Here is a 19,082-nt window from a genome sequence, read left to right on the forward strand (position 1 = left end):
CCATCTTGAAAATCAACCATTGCTCAATATCATTTAAGTTCCTATGCTCTCCTCTCTATCTGAATCTGCTGTGAGTTTCCTTATATTTATACTATAAATGTATGTATTCCTAAATTATATATCATTGCCAGGCAGGTTATTTCCTTCATATATATTCTGTAATTTTTGCGTGAATTATCCTGTAACTTAACCTTTTTCATTCAGCAGTATGTTTGTAAGGTGTATTGAGGCCAATATACGGAACGCTGCATCATATCTGCTTTGCCAGCTGTGCTTGTTATGAGTGGTCTTAGTTGTGGGGAGGGAGGGACACGAAGGGAACCACTTCCTGTTGTGGATGCACTTAGAGTGCCAACATGGTGAGACTGCTCACCCCGTGGGTCAGCTGCAGACTGATAATGGAATCCAGCTGGTAGTTGAAGTTAATTATATTGCAAGAAACTGAATTTTCATAGAGAATGTTGAATTAATGAAATCTAAAATTTCACAGCAATAAACATACAGTATTTAATAATGCCTGTTTATGGAATAACACTTGGGTGTTTTTGTTTTTTGGTTTTTTTTTTTTTTTTGCTACATGCACCACTATTTCAGAAATGAGAAATTAGATACTCTTACAAGTGCTGTAGGCTAACTTATTCTTCTTTGTTTTCTCCACATTTTTAGTGTTTTCTGGATTCTCTCCCAGCAGATCTGATTCCTGTTCTGTAGCTGTTTAAAGGATTGACCTGAGCGTCTTTAGTGAAACTTAATGGCCACCTGATTAGACACCAAACAAAGGTTTTGGAGATCATTTTTGGTTAAAACAATAATGACTTTCTTGGAACGCAATCCCAGTGGAGCTTGTTTTCTGTATAGCCTGGAAAACCACCTAGCAACCATCAGCAAGTCTTCAGGGGACTTGTAACAGTCACGACATCAAACAACTAAGTGACTCGAGGTTGTTTGGGGGACCTTAAGAATTGTGAATATCAGTTCATCTGGAAGATCAACAACTACTAGTCTGCTGACTCAACCGCTGCAGAGCTGCTGCTGAAATATGTCTAAGAACGCAGAGTTCATCAATCTGTCGTTTTTATTAGATCATGAGAAGGAAATGATCCTGGGAGTCCTAAAGAGAGATGAATATTTGAAAAAAGTGGAAGACAAGAGAATAAGGTAATACCCTTATCTTTTCTGCCCTGCTTGAATATTTTCTGTTTAAAACAATTTAGATCACAATGGGGGTACTGTAATCACTCTGGAGACAAATGATGATCATACATTTCTCTTTTCTGTCTCCTTACCCAAATCTCAGTTTTGCTCAGCTTTGGTAGTGGAATTTTAAAAACAATCACCCCATGACTGGGATTCCTCAGGCAACTATCATTGAACTGGAGGTGGACATGAGATCAAAGTTGACCCATTCAGATATATAGTCCAAATTTTGAAAGGCTGTCATTTCCACTGGACATGGGCAATGAAACATATTATTCTGGTTGCTGCTGAGGATAAAAGCGAGTACAACAATGAAGCTGAGCCTAAAGAATGGCAGAGAATTGTTAGCATCCTGATATACTGGAACCTGCCACACCTCTGGTCTTTAAGCAATATATTTCCATGTTATTTATAGCAATTCAAATCAGATTTTCTGTTAGCCTGTGGCCAAAAGTATCCTACAGTCCCCAAGATTCAGGAGTAATCAATATTTGTTGAGCACATACTAAGGGCTGAGTGCCATACACTTATTGGTGGAATAATGGAGGTGAGCCTGTGATAACCTTAATATAATAATATTAACCTGTAATGATAATAACCTGACCCTTCAAATGTTGCAGGGCTTTCTGCAATTTCTTGGTATTTCATACTGTTCTCAAGAACAGCAATAAAACACATTAAAGCCGTCCCAACATGTCGTCTTTTTTTTTTTTAAAGATTTATTTATTTTTATTCAAGAACCAGGGTACAGACTAGATGCGTGGGAGGGTGAGAGGATCACCAGAGACAGAGCGGGGAACAGAACAGGCAGACTGATGAAATACACAGCTGAGGGGAGCAGTGGGTGCGACAGGAGAGGTCTGCTGTGACGTGTGGGATTCTCACTGGCCAGCCAGGATCGAACCTGTGCTGCAGAGGCTGCGGACAGCTTCACAGTGCGGTGCTCAATCGCCTGTGCCACCAGGGAGGCCCCAACATGTCATCTTAATGCCTTTGTAATCTTAATGTTCATTGGGTCCATAAACATGAAGACATTTCCCTTCACACATCTGCCTTTATCTGTGGTGTAGATCAGGGGTCAGCAAACATTTTCAGTCAAGGTAATGTTTTCAGTCAGTAAATATTTTCAGCTCTACAGGGTATCTGTTCTCCATTACAGCTAACTTCACTCACCATTGTAGTATGAAAGCAGCAATAATCAACTTGTAAACAAATGTGTATTGCTATATTCCAATAAAACTTCATTTACAAAAACAGGCAGTGGACTGGATTTTGCCCAAGGGCTATTGTTTGCTGACCTTTGGAATTGAAGGCATTTGGTAGGTTCCAGCCTTGGGAATAACTGCATATACCTGAAGTCTTGATAAGGTACTTCAGGGAGAAGCAGGGCATAGATAATCCAAGGGATTAAATAGAGTTGGAGTAGAGATTACCAGCTATGAGAGCTAGAATCTGGGCTTCTGTTGGGAGCTTAGGTGATTTCACAGGCTTCTACCATCTCCAAATTTGTCTCACCCAACCTGTAATAGCTGACGTGCTGGGACAGCTTTAATATGTTTCATTGCTGTTCTTAAGTACAGTATGATGAATCTGGAGGTATAGAAAATACCAAGAAATTCCAGAAAGTTCTGCAACATTTGAAGGAACAGGCTACAAATTCATTTCTTAATGGTATAAGAATGATCAATATCTGCCTTTGCAGATGAGGAAACTGAAATACAAAGTACAACAGCTTGTCTAAGTTTGCACAGCTAGTGAATGGAAATACCACAGTTTGTAGCCCCAGAATCTGGTGCCAGAGCTCACACTCCAATCTTGTGCACTTGAAATGCTCTCTCTGACCATGCAGGAGGGTGGGCAGGAGAAAAGACACCATAAACTAGTCAATGCCTACCTCCCTCCAGAGAATGTATTGCTGGATTCCCCCCTGAGGATGGCGCTATTATAATGTACTATAGCTGCAGCACAGAGCTGAAAGAGATTCACTGATTAGTCCAGCTGTTAAAAGCATCAGAGCTGAGAGTCTTTGATTCCATATTGGCTCTTTTTCTTCTATACTCTTCTGCTTATGCAATAAATTCACCCATTTTGCGACCCCCGTTGAAAACCAACAGCCATACCTAAAAGCTGTCTGAGAAATGGGACAAACAAGCATTTCTTAGCATCCTGTTCACTGACAGTTCTGACGTATAAGCTGTAAACCATTATCCAAAGTTACTCTGAATTCATAGAAGCACTGCTCTTGTACTATAAAACCTGGTAAGCGTTCCTTATGATGGTCTCCTTTTTTAAGCTGACTAAAAATCAAAATGCAAGTCTCAGGTTTTATTCCACACACCTGGCTCAGCTGCCATGGGCCACTAAGCAAGTTGGAGCTTAGTATCGTTAGGGACCGTGGACCCCAGTCTGAAAACTGCCCATGGCTTTGTCTTTATGTGGTTAATTCCATTATTTTAGAGCGGCGTAGGGGAGGAGAGAAGAGGGAAACTGAAGGGGAAAGTATATTCAAATAGGCTATTTGGAATCCTGCTGATAAGCTAAGTATTTGGTTCAAATACATTTGAAGCAATTTGGAGAATTATGCATTCAGCCTAGAAGTTAGGGGGATCCAGAAAGTGCTAACCAATATGATCCTGTTACTACCGCACAAATGTTTGATCTGTGGGGCTGTTTGTTTTTCCAAATATTATCACTACCATTAAGAACAAAATTAGTTTGACCTTTTCAAAAGCCTAAAGACTCTCTGACCCTGTAAAACACCAGGAGAACTATAGGAGTGAACTTCTAGTTTGGTAAACATTCTGTTTTAATCCTAATGGAATTACCACCAAGCTTCTTAATGGATTAACAGAAAGTCCCAGCATGAACATACTGGCTTCTAATAGAATCCAAACTCTTGATGAATCATAAAGAAAAAATTTTAAAAACCCATCTTTGCCTTAAATGAATTAAAAGTCTTTTGGGTTTTACCATGAAAGACCTTTTTAATCTCTCTCTCTCTCTCTCTCTCTCTCTCATATATATATATATATATATATATTCTCTCTCTCTATATATATATATTTATATATATACACACACACACACACATATATATAGGGAACTAATTTAAATTTTGATTCTATCTCATTTTGCCTCCAAGTAATTCTTGTTGGGCTCCGCAAGGCACAAATACTTTATATTTGGAGAAATTTCAAATTTTGAATTGTCCAAATAAAAATTCCAGGTCTTTTTTTTGTGTGTTTGAATTAATATGGTCACCATAGGCATAGGTAAGATTTTTATCTGGGTATGTGTATGTGGGTGTATGTGTATGTACATGTATATATGTGCATATTATGTGCATGTGCTTGTATTTTGGACTCTTCCCCAAATCCCCCTTTATTGCTCTTTCTCTTCCTGGTGCATTGTCTTTAACCAGAATTGGAGCAGAGGACATACCCTAGGCAGCAGGTTTTGATCTGCATTCATATCCAAAAAACTACCATTCCCTTTCACTGTAGGTTGAAGACACAGTGAACTGTAAAGCCCATGTAACTGACAACATGGCTGAATTTTTGTGGAGTAGGATGCTGGGGCTGGGAGAGTGAATGAAAAGGAATCACACTCTCATAGCCCCCCACAGAGGTAGGTCAGTTCATAAAGGAAGATCTAAGTAAATACCAACTATGTTCTTGGGGGAAATGAGTACTTTATTTGTAAGGAAAAAAATATAAGTGAAAAGTTCATGAACAAAGAACATTACAGTTTCCAGGCATATCGGCTATATATATATGAATATTCCTGTATTAATAGCAGTTAGGGTTTAATTGACTTAAATCTGTAATGAGATTAGGCTAACATGCATTTAATAATTTTTCTGATCATTATTTCATTGGAGACTAAGCAGAGCTGCTGAACATTTCATGCAAATGTCTCAAACTTTGGCACAAGAAGATTTTTGAAGTTTTTAAAACTGTGTAATGCACTAGGATCTATAAAGGGCACCACTGTCTACCTTCAGATAATCTTAATATAAAAGTAGTGAGTTTGGACCTCCCTGGTGGCCGAGGGATTAAGGCTCAGCGCTGTCACCACTATGGCCTGAATTCAATCCCCAGCCAGGGAGCTGACCCACATATGGCACAGCAGACCTCTCCTGTCTCGCCTGCTGCTCCCCTCAGCAGTATATTTCAGTAGATCTGCCCGTTCTGCTCCCCACTCTGTCTCTGGTGAATCTTCTCACACCCCACAGTTATGGCCTACACCCCAGTTCTTCTATGCATAAATAAGTAAATCTTTAAAAAATGTAATGAGCTCATGATTAAAAAATAAGAAAATATATATACCAAAATATATATACCATGAACTTTTAAAAATCACTTAGGAGCCCTTTTCTTCCTAGAGATAGTTCCCACTTCTCATGATTTTTCTTCTCGTGGCCTTTCTGTGTGTACATATAATTTTTACATAATTGAAACTACGTTGTATATGCAAATTTGCATCCTCTTTTTTATTTTGTGCTTCATATTTTCTTTTAATTGAAAAATTGTTTTCCAGAAGTGTCAGCTGTTACACTGTACCACTGCCAACACCAGTTATAAATCTTTACTAATTTGATAGTATCCTCTGTTAATTTGTACGTATGTGATTATAAGTATTGTCACATGGTTCCCAATCATGATTACATGATTCTGAATTTTTGATTTCACATCCTTTGTTCATTTACTATTGGATGTTAGTATTGTTTTAGTATTGATTTGTATGAGTTCTTTTTTGTTATACATTTGGCAAATTCATTTCTAAGATACAGCAAAAAAAATCATCGAGCTCTTATATGCAAGATTTATGAGATGGAGATGAATTTCTAAATTAACAAAAGTAAAATTGTATTTTATAGGATTGTGCAAAGTTTCTACTTTCATGTTGACTCAGATTGAATTGATCAATTCTTTGTGTAAAATATAAATAATTTACATCTTTAACAGACTCCATCTGCAATAGTATTTTTAATCCAGGATTTGCATTATTCTCTGCTTCTGTAAAATTCACCATATGATCTATAGGTATAAGAATCAGGGTAAGTTCAGCTCATTGGAGGCCTAGGCTGCTTCTGATTGTTTGTTCTGCCACTATCAACATGGGCTAATCCCTGTAAAGTAAAAAAAAATTCTGACACTAAAATGAAGATTTATCCAGGACTATTGCGATAGTTGTCAAGACATATACACAAAACCAAATTAACAAAAGACTGTGGCAATAGGGGGGAGAGATGGGACAACCCCAAATACAGCCAAGTCACCTGGGGAATTATAACCAACAAGTAGAATGAGGAGTCACTGAATGGAAAATTACTTAGAAGAGACATGGATGGTGGGGATTCTTACTAAATTGACTAAACAGGATTTTTGCCAAAGGCAGGCCAGGGTAGGGGATGAGGAGTTGAGCAGATGTCTAGGGTGATCAGGTATCAAAGAGTAGGAAATTCTCACTAAACTATTGAGCAGGATTCTTGCTAAATCTAGGCTCTGCAAGCTAAGGAATGACAGGGTCTAAGGACAAGGTATAATTGAAATGAGAGCTTACAGGAGCCCATCTCTAGTTTGATAAAGGAGAGAGACTTAGTCACACCTCGTGGTCCAAGATAGCTGCTCTAGCTCCTACCATACCATCCTCATTTCAGTCTGCAGGGAGGAGAGCAAAGGGCAGAAAGAAAGGCAGGCCCCCTTGCCTTCAGGACATTTCTGAGAAGTTTCCCATATGTCTTTGCTTATGTGATGTTGGCCAGAACTTACACGTGGCCATACTTAGCTACAAGGGGGCTTGTGCATTGAACTGGGGAATGTAGTCTTTATTCAAGTTTGCATGTAACCAACTCTCACTTGAGAGTTTTATTAGTATAAAACAGTAGAAGGTATATTGGGAGAAAACCAGCAATCTGAAAAAAATGGATGCAGTTAAGATCATGCATCTTATGAATCAGAATTATATGTTGTTCAGCATATATCTGAAAGAAATTAATTGCCAGTGATGATTTTCCGTGAAGCACATAAGAAAGAAATAGCACATGAACGAAAAGCATTTATACTCATCCTTGGTGAATTTCAAAGAAATGGTGACTTGACATTTCTTATATCATATACTAGAACTGATAACCAGGACACTACTGGAAGTGGTCTTTGTAGCAGTCTTTGTCTATGAAAATTTGAGTCCCCATAAACATCAGCTAAAGAGGTAAAATGGGAAAACTTAAGTTTGTCTTTGCTAAGCATATGACTCCATTGCTGCATTTAAAATAGTTCATATAAATTCAATTTAGAGATATTTTAAGAATAAATTTCAGCCCTATGTTCATAAAAGTTGAAACTAAAATCCATATATGTGCCTCTGTTTAGCAGCAGGAGTAGTTTTAAAGAATTTTTCAAGGACAATATGTTCTTTTTAAATGATCTTTTTTTGTGTGCAAATGTCCAGTTTCCTCCCATCAAGTCAGTTCTATCCTAGCATTGTCATAGCAATAATCTTCACAAGCCCAGTATTTTATCCTTTTTTTCTTAATAAAAAGAAACACAGCTTTCCCACTTCTTACTGTACTATTGATTCTATTTTGCCTCCTCTTTTTCTGAGTAATTTACCATATTGGTGACAGAAATTTCTGCTCTTTCCAATACTCAAGATAAAGGTATCCTTTGGGTTTCAGATTGGTAAAAAAAAATATCCCTGTTCCTTGTCAGACCAGGAAATTGGGACGACAGTTATTTCAAGGTATTCCCAGATGGAAGACTTGGTTTGGCAATTACATAGAGATCAATTTCTGGTATGATTTTAAACCGATAGCTAATAATCAGTTGCCTGTATAGGTGCATGCTTTTTGAGATCTCCAGCTAGATTCCTGCGAGCCAAGTCTTCTCCTGGCAAGACGTGCTTGGTGTCATCCCCACACCCGAAGATTTCGCCATGTTCTTTCTCCTCGAGTCAATTTCTAAACACATTCAACTGGTACTGTTCACAAGATCCCTTTAGCAACACAAGTATTCTCTCAAACCTGTTCCTAGTTATTGTCTCTAAAATTGCTTTCTATCTAGAGGAAAACTTCTCCCCAGTTCTCAGAGGGGTCTTTCTTATTTTTAATAGCTTTTGATTTGAAAACTAATCAAAAGCTTTGTAATGTTTATTAGGACCAGAGTGATGTTAGTTGAAGAAGCTCCATTGGGGAGTGTTTGTGGTGGGAGAGTTTATGGTAGGAGGCCACTTGGGCAGATGCCACTTGGTGGGAGAAGCAGGGCAGGCAGAAGGAACCCTTTGTGTTTTATGAGACCTGGTTTTACACAAGGAAAGAAATAGTAGTTGTTTAATACAGTGTTCTTTCTGAACAAAAACATTTTAAGAGATTGAGCACTAATGAGAGGAGCCTGGAGTAGGGGAAGAGTGTAGATTTTGGAATATAAAATATTGCATCAGAATCCTGAATGCAGCGCTTACTAGCCCAGTGACCCAACTCAGGTTTCCTCTCTGAGATTCAGCCTTCTTGTCTATAATGGGAAACATGCCTTTCTCACAGGTTGCCGTCCAAACTTTAATGGCTTGCAAAACAGAGTGCCTGTCATTATTAAGGGTAATTGTTGTGATGTTTAGGTTTAAATAATAGGTTTTGCACACCCAAGCTTCCATCAAGATGAAAAAGTAATACTCTTATATTCAGCATTGAGAAAGGAGATCTGGTCACCCCTGGGTTTTCCTTAGGCAGATGTGCAACAGCCCCAGTGTTGAGGTGTGAGTGAAAGCTGGGAGTGCTACGGGCTGTGAACTCATCTACATCAGGCTGCTGTATCATTATTCTGCCCGCATATATTATTTCAGTGATTCTTGTCTCATTGTTTCTGGGTTGACAGCACTTTCTGGCAGTCCCCAGGGTCATGCTCTCTTAGAGGAGACTGAAACTATCCCTAGGCAAGGCTGAAGCTTGCAGGTATACAGCACAGGCTGAGAGCAATACCTCTGCAAGTCGACAATAATAACGAGCGCTAATATTTACTGAGTTTTCATTGTATTTGTTGGGAAATAGGTTTGACTGGAAGTGACAGAGAACATATTAACAGTTTAAATGTGATGGGAATATATTACTCTCTCATGGAAAGGTCTGGGTAGTTTGGCAACTTTGTGATACTATTAGATGGTTCCATTATAGTGTGGGTCTGGGTGCCATCTTGAGAGTTGAGCTTTTGATCCAGTAGTTCTTTTCTATGTTCTCATCTCAGCCTCTTGGAAGGAAGGAGGATTTGAGACAAAGAGATACATACCTCTGTCTATTAGGGGCATAACCTAGAGGTTGCCTGTGTCATTTCTGATCACATATTAGCTAACATTGAGTCTCATGACAAAACTAACAGAAAGGACACTGGGGCATATAGTCTTTTATTGTGAATGGCCATGAGCCTCACCAGACATCCCACTAATAGAAAAGATGAGGGCAGACATATTTGGAGACACATACCAGAATTGTTTCTTCTCCAATTTCTGTGCTTTACTCATTACTCAGTGCTCACAAAGGTACTGTCTTGAAGCTCACAACAACCCTATGAGGTTGTAACTATTATGGTTTTTGTTTTCCAGAGGGGGTGTTTTTGACACAGAAAGGTTAAACGTCTTTATGTCCTGAGACACAGATTAACTGATTTTCGTAAAGTCACCAAAGAAATAAGTGGCATTGCCAGGATTTGAATGCAGATTGTCTTGACTTCAGATTCCCGTAATCTGAAGCCACCACATGCTCCTTCCTTGCTCATTATCTGTCTTAGACCTAGAGGTTTAGCAAGAGGAGATTGGGGATTGTTTAAAAGCTTCAAGGAATCAAAGATGCTTTGTGAATTGATACCTATTGCTTCTGTTCTAAAATCCCTCTTATTTGGTGCAAAATAGTGTTCAGTGCATTTGGGTCTACACAGGATAACAAAAGAAAAATAATGTTACACAAATGTGACAGGAATTTTAATTAAAGCAATTCCTGATTTGAAGGGAATGTGTCTGCACAGTGATAAAGCAAGCAATCTTAGTAATGCATTGAACATTTTTGATGATGGGATAGCAAATAATGAATTCAGGATGTCATCAGAATATAGAAATAAAAAGATCCTATCATTCAATTACAGTTGAAATTTTTTTTCTCTCTTCAGCCTTTAAGCTTTCAAATACATATGGGTCATCAATTCACATGGTAATGTGGATATATCTGTAGCAACAAGGAGATCTAAAGAAACAAAAAGACACTGATATTTTAAAATGCAAGAGCGTCCTGAATTTATCTCAGATGAAAAACCGGTGTCAGCTGGAATAAAATGTCTTAAGCTTTTTTTCTTTCCTTGCATCCCTGTAGTCTTCATCAGTTTTGAAAGTTGGTTTTAGCCATATTTATCTGTACTAAACTTTTTCATCCATCTCCTATAATCTGCTCTTCAGACAAGCACAAATAGACAAAATAGTCATTTAATGTTTTCAAGAATCAAAATTTGCTTTCTGAACAGAAGTGTAGGAACAAGGAAGATAGAAAAAAGTTCTAGAATAATCTGTCATTTTCTCAGGCTTATGTTACTTTTTTTGCGGTGTATGTGATCTGAATTTTAGCCCATTTTAATTGTACTTTATTCTTAACAGGTCCAACATTGTACCTTTGTTTCTCATCTCATTCTCTTTTTAATAATGATGGCTTCATATTATAAAGGCCTTTATAATTTAAAAAGCTAAGTACTACCATAGTTTATTGCCTCTGGATCTCAAATAAATACCCTGGGAGGAAGAAAGGAAAAGTATTATCTTCATTTTGAAGTTGAAGTAACTGAGATCCAGAGGGGTTAACTGGAATGGCCAGTGGCATCTAGTAAGCAGCGTGGCTGAGCCTGCCTGCCTCCCTCCCTCCTTGCTTTGTTTGCTTTCACTCACTCATTCTTTCTTCTTCCTTCTCTTCCTCTCTCCAAGTGACTTCCTAACATAAGCTTTCTTTTATTCTTTCCGTGAAGTGAGATCTCTTGTGTTGTAGGTGATGGTTATGTGCTGCAAATTCAAAGCTGAACAAAATAAATAATGTATAGTCTTGCCTTCATGGAAATTACAGAGGATTTGGGAAGACAAACATTAAGCCAGTAAAACCAGCCCAGCTCTCTGTGTTTCCATTTGCTACTAATTCTTCAATTGGACAAATTTTTTCCTGATAGGAATTACCTTTCTATTGCCCCTCCTCCACTTCTTTAGTGTCTGAAAATGGCTGTGTCCACTTAATATGAATTATCCTAGATATGGCTGAAGTAGGTGAATTTATAAAAGAGATTTGAAAAACCTGGAAACTTAATATTTTGTGGCAGCCTATGGAATTCTTCCCAGCTGATCCCACTTGTCCTAGAGCTAGCTCCCAGAGTTTGGGGGGGCAGTTAGCTCCAATTGCCCTAGGAATTCCCCAACTAGTATATTTGAACCTCTAAATACTTGCTTCCTGGTGGCCTATATGTACTGAGCCCCAAGTCCAAGTCCTTTCAGATTCTAGAAATGTGAACTAAGTGAAACCCTATTGCTAAATAAATTCGGTTCAGCACAGCATAAGGGGAGAGGCAACATAAATGTTTGACTTTATGGCCATAGTTTCTCTCAGGGGTCTTACCCCCTCTACTTTAAGGAACTGCAAAGTGGTTAAAATATCAGGTATCTGATCATAGAATTTTTTTCTAGAAGAAAATAACCTCTAAAATATCCTGAATTACCCCCACTTTCTCAGTTTGTTACTCTCTGGTCCACTAGCCTATTCAGATATGAGTGCTGTGTGAGATTGCTATTTTTATTCCACTCATTTTGATCACTATGTTTCTTTATTGCACTTACATGAATTTTTATAGATTTTGAATTGGCAGTGTTTTGTTTCTCCTCTGGTCTGTGGTATTCAGAAATCTATTGCAATCCCCAAATAATATAATTGTGGTTTTCTTTTTGTGCCCCCCAAGTTTCAGACATTTACTAATCAATGTAAACCCCAATATAATACGCCAACATGATTTTGTGCATTTAGGGGAAGTATTTCCTGATTGAATGGAAAGTTGTGCTGATGGCTTCCAGAAGACCTTCATTTTAAGCAGGTTTATAGTGAAATACTTCATGTAGAAGCCTGGGCCTTCTTTCTTCAGTTTGCTGTCATCTACGCTCACCAAGTACAACTTGTGTTGATCATTGGGACCCACTTTGCTCTAGGAGCCTGGGTTATTCTTTCTGTTCCAAATAACACCTGGGTTGAACAAAGCCAGACACATGATGTACAGCGCTTGCTCTTGTCCCTCTGGCTCCAGTGAAGATGAAGAGGGGGATCAAGCCAGGATGCCTCTCATCCTGACTGGTTGTAGGAGAGACTTTGGGCTGGAAGGAGAGAGAATAAACCTGCCAGGCTCTGGACTAAATTTCTGCACTGAAGCCATTCGTTGAAGTAGTACTCTACTTCCAGAGTAGTGCTATCCAAATTTGGCGGTATATTACACTAAATAGGAAAGTTTTAAAAATATTATGTAGGCCACACCCTGAACCGATTACATTAGCCTCTGTGGAGAGGAGACTTGGGAAATGCCTTTCCAGGTATTTCCACTGTATAGCAGAATTTGAGGACAAATTTTCCAAACCAGTGCTGCTCATCCTTGAATCACCTGGAGATATGGTTAAAATGCAGAATCTACTCTACTAGGTCTGATGTGGGACCCGACACCCAGCATTCCTAACAAACCCCTAGATGATGCTGTTATTTCTAGAACAAGGACCCCACTTTGAATACCCAATTCTACAGTGTATTTTTGTATACATACATCATATAACCACACATCTTTACAGATCACAGGTCAGCCAGGAAAAGCAGGGATATGGAGCTAGCATTTATTTAGTACCTATGTGCCAGGTACCATGCTGGTAACTTTACATATATTATCACATCTAATCTTAAAAACTGTCATATAAGACCATTATTGCCCTCAGTTTAGAAATGAAAAGACTAAGCTGGAGTGGGTCACTTATTGCCTAAGTTTGGACAACTAATTCATGAGGGAACTTGATTCAAACAGACATGTCTGACAGCAGAGCCCACAGGTCAATGGAAATTGTTGGGAACCCTCAGACGCTAAGCAGAGCATTTCGATCTGGAGTGGTGGGCCAAGTCTTCCTAGCAAATTCTTCTTAGATCACTTAAGGAAAGTGTTAACAAGTTTGATTTTCAACTCTACGCTGGTGAAGTATACCTACACAGGTAAGGAATGTAATATTACACCTGCTCCTGGCCTGGGCTTGTGCTCCAAGGTAATGGTGTCAAAGATATACTGGAGAAGTTAAGGGAAATGTAAGCACACTCTCATGACAAAATAGTGATTTTTTTTCTCCTCTCCTTCCAGGAAGCTGAAAAATGAACTCTTAGAAGCAAAACGTAGAAGTGGGAAGACCCACCAGGAGACCAGGAGAGTCTGTGTTCACTGTCAGAAACACTTGGGCTTAATCTTTGACCGGGGAGACCCGTGCCAGGCCTGCTCACTCAGAGTGTGCAGTGAGTGTCGGGTCTCGGGCCTCGATGGCAGCTGGAAGTGCACAGTGTGTGCCAAAGTCGCGTGAGTTCCATTGCCCTGGTGTGAATTTTGTGATTTTGATGACTGAGGGGATTGGACTAGCGGAGGAAGCCAGAGAGAAAGCATATTTTAAATGTAGGGATAGAGAGAAAGGTTAAAAGTGTCACCCAAGCACCACAGGCTCAGCAATGCCTAGGCAGGTCTTGTGTGTGTGTGTGTGTGTGTGTGTGTGTGTGTGTGAGAGAGAGAGAGAGAGAGAGAGAGAGAGAGAGAGAGAGAGATAACAGTATTTCTACTTTTAAACACTACAAAATAGAGCAAACTTAGTACTCTCACAGAACCAGGTCTCTCTTTAAGTTTCAAAACCACCCAGGGCTTCCTCTCTTAGATCCCCAGTTGGCTTCTCAGAAGGCACAGGCTGTTTCCCTTAGACCTCCTCAGACATTTTGGGTGGCTGGCAAGATGACTATGAAATATGAAGCATGCTTTCCAGATCCGCTGAAGAGCAAATCTGGAGTAATTGCTGAATTTCCTTCAAACCTCCTTGAGAAATTAGAGACAGCCAAGGGAGGCAATCTTCTCACTCACTCTGTTTCGTCCACGGGAATAGAGTGGCCGTGAGCTTCACTCTGCTGGCCCGGGTGCTAGTCATGGATCTTTGTTCTCTAAGTTCAGTGAAACTGGAGTCGAAACGTGACACAGTCTCTACTACTCCTGAGATCTGCCCAACTCCATTCTTTTGAGACATTTCTCCCTGGATCCACAGGTATGTCTTCTCTCTCTCCAGTTACCTTTATCTCCTTTGTCCTGGGAGATCTCTAGTAATGTCATCTCAAGGCAACTTCAAGTTCATCTTTTTCTGCTGTGGTTGATGTCGCAGATGCTGGCATCACTTGGTTGGTTTGGAATTCATGGTTTCCCTTCATATTTCATCCTCTTATAGGAGTAAGAGATTATCTTAGGAAAAGTGCATGTTTAGTAGTAAGTGTCCGTGATTTTCCATTCCATTCCCAACTTCTTTGAATGTCAGCTCCTGCATTCTATTGCAGATTCCCATATTGGGTTTTTAGAATATTTAACTAGTGTTACTTTTCCTATACTTTTTCATAAAACTGATCCTGAATTGAGTAATTCTTATCACTTCAACAATGCATTGAGCTAAGCAGTCCTAAAGAAATGAAGCATTCATTTTATTACTTTCCTGGGGTACATTACTTTGATTTTGTTAAGTAGCCATGTTCAGTTCTTTGTCACACAAAAATAAATCTCCTTTAGTGCTTACTGCCCATAAAGAGGGAACTCTCTTTGTCAACTCTGGGGGAACGGACATTGATGGGATAATTGACATGGATCACAGCACAGCCTTTGTCAGTATCTGTATTTTCTAAACTGAGTTCAGTCACCTGCAAGTCAGGATGCAAACATACTTCTGGATACCCTCTGATTTTTCCCATGAAATCAAATTACTGATTTTGGATGTTTCTCCATATACTGATACAGATAAAATAGCATATCCTTATAAAGTATCAAGAATACACTTTGAGAGAACAGGATATGTTTTCATAAAAGTATCATATCATACTTTATCATATACTTATAAAGAATCAATAATCTGCTTAGAAGCAACAGGATACGTTTTCGATTTGGTTAAGTAATGTGAAAGTCTGTTGTACACAGAAAACACTTCTTAGAAAGTTTGTCTCAGAACGAGTAAGGGCTCTCCAGTTTTGCTCCCCTTAATTTGTCATTTCATGATTTGGCCATAATGGTTCTTCCAGTATCGTAAAAAATGAGTCACTGAGGAAGTAATAACTAAATGAACAGAATTTCCCCAACCCTAGTTTCCTGTGCTTACAATTTTGCAGGAACATGTGTCCCACTCAGCTCTTAGTGACCATTAGAAGGCAATAAATCAATTTAACAAGAAGCAAAAACTAAAAGAAATAAGAAAACTTGGAAAGAGTAGCATCCTTGTGTAATTGTGCACACATATGCACATGGCTTCTCTCTCTTTTTTACTAGAGAGTAGTTGCACACATAGTAAGTGCACATTGAGGTTTCTCACTTTCAGCGTTATTGATATTTTGGGTGACTTGATTTTCTTATTGGAGCAGGGGGTCTGACCTATGCATTGTGCTATGTTTAGCAGCGTCCGTGATCTCTACCCATTAGATGCTAGTATCACCCCCTCATCCGGAGTGACACCAAAAATTCCTCCTAGCATTGCTATATGTCCCCTACATTACCACTAGTTGAAAAGCACGGGTGTACTGCTTGGCAAAGTATCCCAATTTCTGTGTAACTGTCATTAGGTGAAGAAGTGGAACACTAGAACCACCCCCAGAAACATTTCTCACTCCTCCTAATCACTACTCCCTCTTTTCTTTCCCAATATAAATAGTATTTTGTTAACACCATGGATTAATTTTGACTTTTATATACTTTATATAAATGGAATCATTGAGTGAATATTTGTTTGCTTATAACTCTTTTGAATAACATATTTATAAGATGGATCCATTTCTGTTGCATGTAATGGTGACCTATATTCATCTTAACTCTTTTATAACACATTCTGTATTATAAAACATTATACATATAGTGTGCTTATGTGGATTTATATAACCTTCTACCATTGATGGATGTTTAAGGTGTTTCAATTTTCACCTCTTACAAATAATGTTATTGTAAATATTCTTGTGCATGTCTCTTGGTGCACATGTGGGTGTCTTTTTTTATTGGATAGGTACATGGGAGTCAAATTACTGGGCCACACATATACTGCACATGTTCACTTCCAGTAGATAATTCCAGTTTTCCAAAGTAGGTGTGCTAAGTTCCCTTCTCACTAGGCATACAGAAGATTTGCAATTACTTCACATTTTTACCCACCATTTTTAAAAAATAATTTTGTTGAGTGTACAGTGGATTCATTTGCATTTTCTTTATTACTAATGTGAATGGGGATTATTTTCATATTCCTCCACTATCCAAAAGTAGAATGTTCTTATTTGGTATGATTGGGTAGGTTATTTTTGGGTCTGAGGATGCTCAATAAATTTCCATATAAATTCATGGTAATAGCATTCCCATATCCAAAAATATAACCTGTCAAATCATACCAGATAGGAACGTTCTACTTTTAGATGGCAGGGGAAACCTGGATGTTTATTCACCATTTTTTTTTTCAAAGTGCTAATTCTAGTCTTATGCCTATTTTTTTTTTTTTTTTACTGGATTGCCTTTTACTGACTAATTTGAAGGTGTTCTTTATTTTGCATGTGGGCCATGTTGGTTACTATTTTGCATATCTCTTCTCCCCCTTTTATTTGCCATTTCATCTTCATTCTCATGCCTCTTCATTTTCTCCATTTGATGTATAGAAATCCCTCTTTTTAAGTAACTCAATGTGTTGTCCTTTTTCTGTATATTTAGTGTGATTTTTTTCTGTATTCTCTTAAAACTTTTCCTAACTCCTAAATCATGAATATATTCTCCAATGGGATCTTTTGTAGTTGCTAGGTTTTGGCTTTTACCTTAAGACTTGCACTCTACTTGGAACTGATTTTTGTGTACGCCATGAGTTATGGATTGGTTTTCACATTGCAATATGGGCATCTGCTGGGCATACTGACATTCATCGAAAAGGCCATCCTTTCCCTACTGGTCTATTCCACAAAGCAGTGGTCCTTTCTGGGCACTCTGTTATGTGTCTCACATTGTGCCAAGGCACATTTTATAATAAAGTTTGACCTCCAGTTCCATTGGTACTTTGTTCTTCTAGTTCAGAAATACTCTGGCTAGTCTTGGCCCTTGGTATTTTCATGCAAATTTTAGAATCAGCTTGTCAGGCACCGCAAAATACATGCTACCATCATTTTTCTAGGGAGTCCATCACATCCATAGATAATTTGTGGGAGAATTGATATCTTTCAATCTCTCAAGTCCACTATCTGCCCCTCCATTTATTTGACTTTAATGTCTCTCAGTAATATTTTATACTTCTCTGGTGCGAGATTCATACTTTATTAGATTTGTTCAAAGCATTTTATTTTCATGTTAGTATGAATAGTATTTTTCATTTTTATTTTCTAATTGTTGATATATAGAAATGTATTTGATTTGGGTAGCCTTACCTTTTATTCAGAAATCTTGCTAAATTCACTTATCAATTATAATTGCTTCTGTGGAGTTTGTCATATTTTCTTTATCCACAATCATGTCATCTGTGAAGAATGACTTTATTTCTTCTTTCCTAATACTATCTTTTTGGCACTTCCAATGCAATACCAGGACCTTGCACCCCTGTAGCTCCCTGTACTCTCCTCCTCATGCTAGTGTATATTTTACATGCCTATATATCTGTGTATATCTATACACATATGAATAAACACTTATCTATACTTAGAGGCTTAAATGCACACATATATTTTTGTAGTCCGTGCAGGCTGCTATAATAAAGTACTGGAGACTAGGTAGATCACAAGCAACATAAACTTATTTTTCATGGTTCTGGAGTCTGGAAAGTGCAAGATTAAAGTTAGGCAAATTTGTTATCTGGTGAGGATCTGCTTCCTGGTTCATAGTCAGTTGTCTTCTTACTGTAACCTTGTGGCAGAGGGGCAAGGGAACTTTCTGTGTCTCTTTCACAGGGCAATAGTCACTTCCCAAAGGTTCCAGCTCCAAATACTATCACATATGGGGTTGTATTTCAACATATGAATTATGGGGAGGGCACAAACATTCAGTCTATATGATATTATTGTTATTTCATTGTCAGTATACACTTAGATTTAATACATAGTTCTCCTGTCTGTTATGCTATATTCTTTAGTACTACTTCTCTGTGTGAGCATCTGAGATAATTTTCCTTCTGCTTTCTACAGGGTACCTTTTAATAGTTTCTTTTGGGTACTAATGATAAATACTCTCAATATTTGTTTGTCTTACCATGGCTTGATTTCACTCCTAATTTTCAAGCATGATTTTGCTGCTTATTGAATCCTAGGTTGAAAGTTATTAACTTTCAGTAATTTGAAGATAGTATTCCATTGGCTTCTATTTTTCAATATTTTTTTCAGAAATCTGATTCCAATTTATTGATGCTCTTTTGGTTTTTTATTACATTTAATATTTCCCCCTTTCTCTTGGATATTCAAAAGTTACTGTAACATGTGTGGTTGTTTTGTTTTTAACCATGTTGGAGAGCATCTTAAACTATACTTTAATGTCTTTTGTTACATTCGAACATTTCTCGGATATCACTTCACATATTACTTTTTCTCCATTCTCTTTCTCCTTTACTCTAGCTTTTCCAATTTGTATCCTAGTCCC

General features: G+C 38.2%; 1 protein-coding gene across 4 annotated transcripts in view; it reads left to right on the plus strand.

Moving 5' to 3' along the window:
* Nucleotides 1-1,039: 1,039 nt before the first annotated feature.
* The window catches only part of SYTL5 (synaptotagmin like 5), a gene marked incomplete at both ends in the record, with an annotated part of 84,495 nt that continues 66,452 nt past the window's right edge, over nucleotides 1,040-19,082 (plus strand). For all 4 annotated transcript variants that reach the window (XM_084259176.1, XM_084259178.1, XM_084259177.1 and 1 more), the window contains 2 exons: nucleotides 1,040-1,158; nucleotides 13,581-13,790. In XM_084259176.1, coding sequence (XP_084115302.1) covers nucleotides 1,040-1,158; nucleotides 13,581-13,790 — 329 coding nt within the window. The remainder of the gene's footprint in view (nucleotides 1,159-13,580; nucleotides 13,791-19,082) is intronic.

This window comes from Talpa europaea (assembly GCF_964194135.1).
Source record: "Talpa europaea genome assembly, chromosome: X".
Classification (NCBI taxonomy): Eukaryota; Metazoa; Chordata; class Mammalia; order Eulipotyphla; family Talpidae; genus Talpa; species Talpa europaea.